At 41.8% G+C, this 9946-nt stretch overlaps 1 protein-coding gene across 1 annotated transcript in view; it reads left to right on the top strand.

Moving 5' to 3' along the window:
- The first annotated feature begins 219 nt into the window (after positions 1-219).
- LOC109924412 (transcription factor CP2-like protein 1) overlaps positions 220-9946 on the top strand; it is a 37223-nt gene continuing 27496 nt past the window's right edge. The window contains exons 1-4 of the mRNA XM_048614784.1: positions 220-315; positions 5646-5797; positions 7237-7313; positions 8247-8352. Of these exons, the coding sequence (XP_048470741.1) occupies positions 230-315; positions 5646-5797; positions 7237-7313; positions 8247-8352 (421 nt within the window). The 5' untranslated portion in view covers positions 220-229. The remainder of the gene's footprint in view (positions 316-5645; positions 5798-7236; positions 7314-8246; positions 8353-9946) is intronic.

The raw sequence follows: 9946 nt of genomic DNA, 5'->3' as shown, positions 1-9946 counted from the left end.
GAAATACTGTTTTATTGCAGTGCCCCAGGGGACTGCTTCTCCTCTATTTGCATGCAAATTGCTCTGTAGAACTTTCCACCCACTCTCCTCCCACTGCACCTGTTGAAAGGCACAGCTTGCAGAATATAAGGACAGGGGAGCGGATGCTCAGGTTCCAGCTCCTTCAGACACCCAGCAAACCTCTGGTTGCCCTTGAAACTTTTCCACCCTGGAAATACATAGAAACACCATGTTGTACTGGCACAACCAGACAGAGAATTACTGGCCAGCTCAAACAGAGCACTACCACCAGTATGTCACCACTAGTGGAGGACGGTGAGTAAGAACATCACTTAAGGAATCCATTCAGTGTAAAATCCAGCACACCGGAGGCTATGTTGAGTATCTTTTCTTTTTAAAATAAACTGTGTGCTTTGATTGTTCTTTCATATAATGCAGATTTATTTCAAGAGAAAGTTTATGACAATGTACAGTGCGGCTTAGTAGTTATACTCTCTTGAGTTGGATGTTTGTGGTTCAAGTCCCACTAAGGGTAAATATCTCAAGTGTGAGTACTGAGGGAGGGTTGCAGTGTCAAAGGTACCAACTTATGGATGAGGCATCAAACCAAGGCTCCATCTGTCCTAAATAGAAAACAGAAAGTGCTGGAGAAGCACAGTGGGTCTGGCAGCATCTGTGGAGAGGGAAAGAGAGTTAAACATTCTGAGACTTGTATGACTCTTCTTCAGAATTCATCTGCCCCCTCAGATGTATATAACAGGCCCCATGGCAGCATTTTGAAGAAGAGCAGGGACATTATCCTCAGCATCCTGGTCAATATTTAAGTTTAAATCAGTATCACAGAAACAGATCTGGTCGTTACCACATTGCTGTTTGTGGGACTTGAGTGTGTGCAATGCAAATGGGTTGCCGTTATTTCATTACATTATGATGCCTGTACTTCAAAAATACTTTGTTGGCTGTAATGCACTTTGGAACATCCAGTAGTCATGAAAGGAGCTGTATAAATACAAGTCTCTGCTTTCATAATGAATACCACAGTAGATTTCTTTAAGTGCTATTTACATGCAAATTAAAGTCAAGGTTGTCATTTTGCTCTTGGGTCAAATATGTTGCTGGTTTAATTCCCACTGTGGAATTTCAGCACATCACTTAAACTGATACTGCAATGCAGCAGTGAGTGAGTGAGTGCTGCAGGTGGAGGAGTCATCCTTTAAATAATTTATTAAACCAAGACTCTACTGTTTGTCATTATAGTTCATATGAAACCTAAAGATCCAGTTTAGCCCTAAGCACTGTGAGCAGCCCCGAATACTGCCTTTAGGAAGGATATATTGGTCTTGGAGGGAGAGTAGTGCAGATTTACTTGAATGATCATTGTGCCCCAAAGTCCAAGTTATGAGAAGAAATAAAACAAGCCAAGATCACACTCTCTGGAATTTAGAAGGTTAAGGGGTAAAGTGAGTTTAAAAATTCCGCATTTGAAGCACTTTATTACAAGTGACTATATTCAATGTGTAGTCATCAGTGCAATGTAAGAGATGCAGCAGTCAGTCTGTTTATAACAAGCTCACACAAACAGCAATAAAATAAATTATGAGATTATCCATGTTCCCAGTGCCTTATCTGAAAGACATCACTTCCAAAGTGCAGGGTCCCCTCATTGCCACCCTGGAATATTGGCCGAGAAGATTTGCTTCGTCTCAAACTTAAAAATTCAACAAGTTAAATGCATTATGGATAGATATGTTCATTTTAATATATTTTAGTTCAGAATTATCCTCAATTGCAGACGTACAAAGTTTTAATAATTCTGCAAAAGATTTCATTAAAATATGTTGGTTGAAAGAAATTTGTCTTGAGAAGAGATCAAGAATTTCTCGTAAACACATTGAGGTGTTAATTAATGAGAATTATGATTTGAGATGTACGGGTCCTTGAGCACTTATTTGGAAACTGATTGAATCATTTTCTTTTAAATTCTCGCTATACATTTTGGTTTTAGAAAATGTCTCTCATCGTCTCCCGAAGATCTTATTACTTACCAGTGTAAGGTTCTGTATGCGTTCTCTGTTACCTAGTCCCAAGTCCCATTCTTCTTGTTTGATCCTAGACAATGAGGACTAGCTGGGCTATTCAACTGTAGCTGCAGCACAACAGAGCTCAATTTGGTTGGTTCCTATGCGGTTAGGTGTCAGCATTCCACTGTGGTAGCTAAGTGCTCACTTTTCCTCTTGCCCTATGGACACTGAGCTGAAGTGAGACACCTCCAGGATCACCCTGGGACAAACAAGAGATTGAACATTAAAACTGTCCAGTCCATGATTCAGCAACATGGAATCAGCTATGCAGGAGGCCATTCAGCCTGTCATACCTGTACTAGCTCTTTAAAAGAGCTCTCAAATTAGATTTTCTCCCGTGCTCTTTCTCCAGAAATTCCTGAAATTTCTTGCATTTTAAATATTATCTAATTTACTTGTTGAAGTTATTACTGAACCTGCTTCCATTGCGTTTCCAGACACAGCTCACCAAGCTGTCATCGAAGCTAAAAGCACAGCTTTCCTGCAAGAGCAGTGTTGCTCTGCCAATTTAAAGAAACAGACAATGCTTCAATCTAGGCTGGGACTCCAGCACATCACTGAGAAATCCCTCACTGACAGAGCTATTGTTTTTCAAATAGAACAATAGAGTCATAGAGTTGTACAGCATGGAACAGACCTTTGCTCCAACTCATCCATGCTGACCAGACTTCCCAATCTGACCTAGTCCCATTTGCCAGCATTTGAAAAAAAATCTCTCTAAATTCTTCCTATTCATGTACCTATCCACATGCCTTTTAAATGTTGTAATAGTATCCATCTCCACCACTTCCTCTGGCAGCTCATTCTATATATGCACCACACTCTGCACGAAAACATTGCCAATCTTTCTCCTCTCACCTTAAAGCTATGCCCTCGAGTTTTGGACTCCCCCACCCCAGGAAAAATACCTTGGCTATTCACCCTTTGCATGTTCCTCATGATTTTATAAACCTCAATAATGTTATCCCTCAGCCTGGGATGCACCAGAGAAAAAAGCCCCACCTACTCAGCCTCTCCCTAAGGTTCAAACCTTCCAGTCCTGGTAACATCCTTGTAAATCTTTTCTGCACCATTTCAAGTTTAACAACATTTTTCCCTTAGAATGACGACCAGAACTGTACACAACATCCCAAAAGTGGTCTCTCCAACGTCCTGTACAGTTGCAACATGACATGCCGACCCCTGTACTCAATGTTCTAACCAATGATGGAAAGAGTACCAAATGCCTTCTTTGCCACCCTGTCAACTGCAATTCCACTTTCGAGGAACTGTGCACCTGCAACCCTTGATCTCTTTGTTCAACAATACTCCCCAGGGTTCTACTATTAACTGTATAAGTCCTGCCCTGATTTGCCTTTCCAAAATGTAACACCCTCACATTTATCTCAGTTAAACGCCATCTGCCACCCCTCGGCCCACTGACCCACCTGATCAAGGTCCTGTTTTACTCTGAGATAATCTCCTTCGCTGTCCACTACACTGCCTATTTTGGTGTCATCTGCAAATTTATTAACCATGCTCCTATATTCATATCCAAATCACTTATATAAATGACAAAAAGCAGTGGGCCCAGCACCAAACCTTGCGGCACTCCGCTACCAAAGCAACCCTTTACCCCCACCCTCTGTCTCCTACCATCAAGCCAATTTTATATCCAATTGGCTAGCTCCCCCTGGATCCCATGTGATCTAACTTTACTGACCAGTCTACCATGTGAAACCTTGTCAAACGCTTTGCTGAATTCCATATAGACAAAGTCTACCACTCTGCCTTCATCAATCTTCTTTGTCACCTCTTCAAAAAACTCAATCAAATTAATGAGATATGATTTCCCACACACAAATTCATGTTGATTATCCCTAATCAGTCCTTGCCTTTGCAAATGCATGTAAATCCTGTCCCTCAGAAATCCTTCCAACAACTTACCCACCACTGATGTAAGGCTCACTGGTGTACAGTTCACCACATTAGCCAACCTCCAATAAAATGAAGAACTTTTTCCCTCATGCCTTATGTTAAAGATCTCATGGCATTAATTTGAAGAGCAGGACATTTATTCTTTAACCAACACCGCAGAGATCAGATCATTCATGTATTATTGTGTATGGGACTTTACAATTGCATCTGGTTTTCAAAATCCCTCCTTCTTCTTGGGTGGGATTGAGAATGACTCTGGTTTGATATATTCAGAGATTGCTGGTAAATCCAATGCGCAATCTACAAACTCTGCCACATATGGAGCAGGTGACATAAGAACATAAAAACATAAGAACTAGGAGCAGGAGTAGGCTATTCAGCCCCTTGAATCTGCTCTGCCAGATCATGGCCGATCTCATTTCCGACTTAACTCTACTTTCCGGCCCACTTTCAATAATCCTTTAACCCCTTACCCTGTCTATCTCCTCCTTAAAGTTATTCACTGTCCTAACCTCCAACACACTCTGGGGTCGTGAATTCCACAGATTCACGAACGTTTGAGAGACGAAATTGCTCCCCATCTCTGTTTTAAACCCACCACCCCTTACCCTAAATCTATGACCCTGATGGGTTGGGCAGATCAGGCTGTTTGGGGGTGTTGTGTGCTCCTTCAGACACATCGACCTCACCTTTTGAGTCTTGCTGATGAAGTCCCTCGAGTTTTCGGTGCTCTCCCAGATGAGCCGGTCACAGGCCCGTGTCTCCCAAAAACCAGCAAGGACGCCTTCAGGAAATCCCTGAAGCATTTCCCTCTGCTCTACTGGGATGATCCTGCTGGATGTGAGTTCTGAGCAGAGCAATTCCTTACGGAATCTAGCACCAAGTATACATTTCTGGTCTCCCTGCTATAGGAAAGATGTTGAGAAACTTGAAAGGGTTCAGAAAAAGTTTACAAAGCATGTTGCCAGGACCGGAGTGTTTGAGCTATAGGGAGTGGCTGAAATGGTTGGGGCTATTTTCCCTGGATCATCAGAGGCTGAGGGGTGACCTTATAGAGGTTTATAAAATCATGTGGGGCATGGATTGGTTGAATAGAGAAAGTCTTTTCCCAGGGTACGAGAGTCCAAAACTAGAGGGCGTAGGTTTAAGGTGAGAGGGGAAAGATTTAAAAGGGACCTGAGGGCCAACTCTTTCACAGAGGGTGGTGCTTATAAAGAATGAGTTTTCAGAGGAAGTGGTGGAGGCTTGTACAATTTCGATATTTAAAAGACATCTGGATGGATATATGAATAGGAAGGGTTTAAAGGGACTTGGGCCAAATGCTGGCAAATTGGACTAGATCAGTTTAGGATATCTGGTCAGCATGGACAGGTTGGACTGATGGGTCTGTTTCTGTGCTGTCTAACTCTATGACTCTATGCCTCACCAGCTGTAAACCACTTTGGGACATCCTGAGAGTGTCAATGGCGCTATGGAAATGGAAATTCTTTGTTTCTTTCGATCTCAAGGGAAAACTTGCACCACAGAGATAGAATCCATAAGGATGTAACACTGGATGTTAACTGGATTGATGTTACACTGGATATTAACAAAAATAGCAAAAGTTCTACCTCCATTCAGTGAAGTGACTACGTGTTCTTCTTTCAGTGACATGCTGCCGTTACCACTCTTCAAGCACGAAGACTCTGCCCTTTCTTCAGACCACGACGCCAGTGCCATCACCTTCCAGTACGTCCTGGGTGCAGCCACATCACCCGCTGTGAAACTACATGAGGAGACACTCACTTACCTCAACCAAGGTGTGGTGAACAAAACAGATGAATCATGAAGACAGACAGGAACAGGAAAGACATCGGAGCTCAAGCATCTAAATAATCATTGCACACCACGCATTCACTAAAGGAATCCTCTCCCTAATAACCTCCCTAAAATCCACTATAATCTTCATGTAAGACAGACCTTACATCAGTTGGAAATTAGCCTTTCACTAATTTAAATCCAGGCCACTTTGATTTACCATTTAGTCTGAAGTCATATTCTGGATTAGATTTGGTTATCATTTATTATCTTGCATGTCACATCTCTGAGGTCCTCACTCAATCATCTCCTTTCCAAAGCAAAAAGCCCCTAGTCTTTCAATCTTTCCTCTGAAGTCAGACTTTGTTTAGGTGAAAGGTCTGCAACATGATGATACTGCTGGGCAAGTTGGTGTCCCATTTGCTTCCAGTTGCTGAGTAGAGTCAAAGAGGCACACAAAGTGGTCATTCAGCCCACTAATCCATACCAGCTGTCTCTCTCTCTCTCTCTCTCTCTCTCTCAGAGAAAGAGCAATTTACTCCCTGCTGTAATCCCATCATCCTGTAGGTTTATTCCTCTCAAATGCTCACCCCGAATTTCCTTTAGAAATCATTGATTTTCATCAATCCTATCAGTCTCATGGACAGTGAGTTTGAGGTCATTACCACTCAGTGAGTTAATGCATTCTTTCTCATGATTCATATTATGCATTCTTAAATTAATCATGATTATAATCATGTTTTCTTCCAGGCTAACTTTACCTCCTCATTTTCTAAATCTGTAGTCTCCTTGATGGCGATATTGTATACTGCGTACAGGTGGCAATTCTGAGGTAGAATCCTGGATATCTGAGTGTTGCCAAGTTATCTGCTTTTGGGATAGAGTCACAGCTAATCTCAATCCCGGCATCATTTATCATCCACCTTTGGATTAATCAACAGCAATTTGCAAATTTATATAGCACCTAGAACACAATAAAACATCCCAAGGGGCTGCAGAGAAGCATCATTAAACAAAACTTGGCACTAAATGTCATACAAGGGGATTAGGATAGAGCAATGAGCAAAAACTTGGTCAAGGAGGTAGGTTTTAAAAAGTGTTTGAAAGGAGGAGAGAGAGGCAGAGAGATGTAGAGTTTTAGGAAGAGAATTTCAGAGCTTGGGACTTGAGCACGCGAGGAGCAGAGGTCTCGGAGCATTGTGGATCCGGATGATAGGCAACAAGACCCTGGAGTGGGAACTCTGGTTAATTTCCTTCTTTGGATGTTGCATAATTAGGCCAATTTCCAATAGCACTGTCCCATCTGAGAACACGCCAGGCCCTATCAAGTGCATATGACTTTTTTACACCTTGTGTATCCAAAGACGTCAGAATAGTAATAGAGAAATCTGAAGGTGTGTGAATGGGTTCTATGGTTACATGCGTGTCATTTCTTATTCAGGTCAATCATATGAGATCCGCATGATGTGTAATCAAAATATGAGGGGATTGTTGGAACTGAATGGGAAGATGCTGAAGGTAAGTCCTACACAGAGGGAAAGGATAACTATGTTGAAAAGGGTTGAAAAGAAAAGCCAGCTGAAACATGGGTCAGACAGTCCCAAGCAGATGTTGAGGAACAGCTTCAATAGATGTCAAAACACATTCTACAACTTCATACATATCACAACTATATGCTATATAAACAGAAAGTGTTGGAGAAACTCAGCAGGTCTGGCAGCATCGGCAGAGAGAGAAACAGAGTTAATGTTTTGAATGCGGTATGACTCTTTTTCAGAATCCAAAGGCTGTTGTGACAGTCATATCACATTTGAAATGCTAACTTTCCTTCTCTCTCCACAGATGCTGCAAGACTCGTAGAGTTTCACCAGCCTTCTCTGTTTTTTTATTTCAGATCGGCAGCATCTGTACTGCTGTATTTATGCATCTATATGGTGTGCAACGTCAGAGAACCCACTCAACACAAAAGCAAAATACTGCTGATGCTGGAAATCTGAAATAAAATCGGAAAATGTTGGCAGCATCTGTGGAAAAAGAAGAAAAGAAACAGTAGAGTGAGCTTGTAGTAAACTGCACGGCTAAAATCATCAGTTTCTAGCAATGCACCTTGGGATTCCCATAGTGAGGGTCCCACAATTTAGGGTTTCTGTTTTGGCCAGACAGCAAGATGCTACGCCAAGTCCCACATAGGAGGCAAGGTTTAGGTAGGGAATTCTGGCGTTTAAAGTCTAGGCAATTGAAAACATGGGCACCAAAGAGGGAGTGGAGGAAACTGGAGTTACACAAGACTCCAGACTTAGAAGGGCTCAGTGTTCTTAGAGGGTTGGTGGATGTAAAGATGGCGGAAGCTGGCACATCAAGAAGTTTGGGTGGGGAGAAAACATATTCCCTAAACTGTTTGGAATTCTGACTCCCTTCCAGCAGCCAACTTTGCCTTTTCTGTTTTTGCAGAGTATAGTAAGGGTCGTCTTCCACGACAGACGCCTACAGTATAGTGAACACCAACAGTTCCAGGGCTGGAAATGGAACAGACCCGGAGATCGACTGCTCGATATTGGTATGTTCCACACAGTTGTCAGCGTCGTGGACAATGAGCTGAGGCTCCTCTCAGACAACAGTGCCACAAGAGAGCTTCAAGTGCTGGGTGACACTGGTGGATAACAAAGAAAATGCAGAGAAGCAAAACACAGTTAATTACAAACTCCCAGGAGGGCCGCAAATTTTAAAGAGGGACAAACGATGCCCACATTTCATCTTACAGAAAACCTAGATAGATGTTCCTTAGTTGCCTCAGTTAAAAAATGCATTGAACGCCCGAACTGCTAATGCCAAAATTGGATTCTTGGTCTGTGCTGGACTCATCTGAATCAGATGGGCATAATTTATGGTGGTGGCTTGTTAGGAATTGCACACAGTTTTAAAGGGCATTCAGCAACTTCTTACAACAACAAATTACATTTGTATAGCGCTTTTACCCCGGTAAAATGACTCACGTTTCTTCATAGGTGTGAAATCAGACAATAAGTAATTACCACTGATCTAAAGGATATTTTAGGGCAAATGACCAGAAAATTTGGTGACAAGGGTAGGTTTAAATTAGATTCTTAACGACAGAGAGACAGGGTTTTAGGAAGGAAATAAAACAAAGAACTGCGGATGCTAGAAATTAGCAACAAACAAATTGCTGGAGTAACTCAACAGGTCTGTTGGCATCTGACAAAAGAAAGCAGAGTTAATGTTACAAGTCCAGTGACCAGTCCTGAAGAATGGCCAATGGAGCCAAAACATTAACTCTGCTTTCTCTCTCTGTAGATGTGGCCAGACCTGCTGAGTTTCTCCAGCAATTTCTGTTTTAGTAATGGAGTTTCCTTATTCAGAGACAATGTTATCAGTGGCAAACGCCTGAAAACATTGTGATAGATAATAAAGACAAAACAAATAACAAATAGAAGGTTCTCCCTCAAAGAGACAAAACAAGAATCCTCCAGTCTGCAGCAAGAGAAGGTAAAGATGTTTAATGAATAATTCTGATAATTGGTATATTATTAGATTTGTTGTGAAGATATGAGGATAACTTTCTGGATTTGCAGCCAGTGAGGAACACTACCTGTTTGAGAGCACATATTGAGAATTTGGGCATAACAATCAGTAGGCTTCATTACAATTTCCCAAAATGGAAATCGGGACAAAGTTGCAGAGTGTGTATTTGTAAGATTTCATGCTCGAACTTGTCAAGTGTTGATTAATGACTTGGCTGTACAGGAGGAAGGCAGACTTGTGCTCACCTTACGTCTTGTTTCTATTGTACACATTGAGACTTGTTCCCATGACATTTGATAACATCAGAGCATTTTGTTGTTCATCGTACAAGAAGGCACTAACGAGACAGAAATAACAAAAAGCAGCTTTTGTTATCTCAGTCATCCTACACAGGATTGAATGACTGAATAGCTCATGTTTATCATTCATTTTCTGGGTTTATAGACCCTTAGAGTCATACAACTTGGAAACAGACCCTTCAGTCCAACTCGTCCATGCCAACCAGACATCCCAATCTGACCTAGTCCATTTGGCAGCATTTGGCCCATATCCCTGTAAACCCTTCCTATTCATGTGCCCATCCAGATGCCTTTTAAATGTTGTAATTGTAC

The sequence above is a fragment of the Rhincodon typus genome, chromosome 30 (assembly GCF_021869965.1).
Source record: "Rhincodon typus isolate 14 chromosome 30, sRhiTyp1.1, whole genome shotgun sequence".
NCBI lineage: Eukaryota > Metazoa > Chordata > Chondrichthyes > Orectolobiformes > Rhincodontidae > Rhincodon > Rhincodon typus.
The sequence above is the reverse complement of the archived record's forward strand: the minus strand, read 5'-3'. Positions and strand labels throughout refer to the sequence as shown.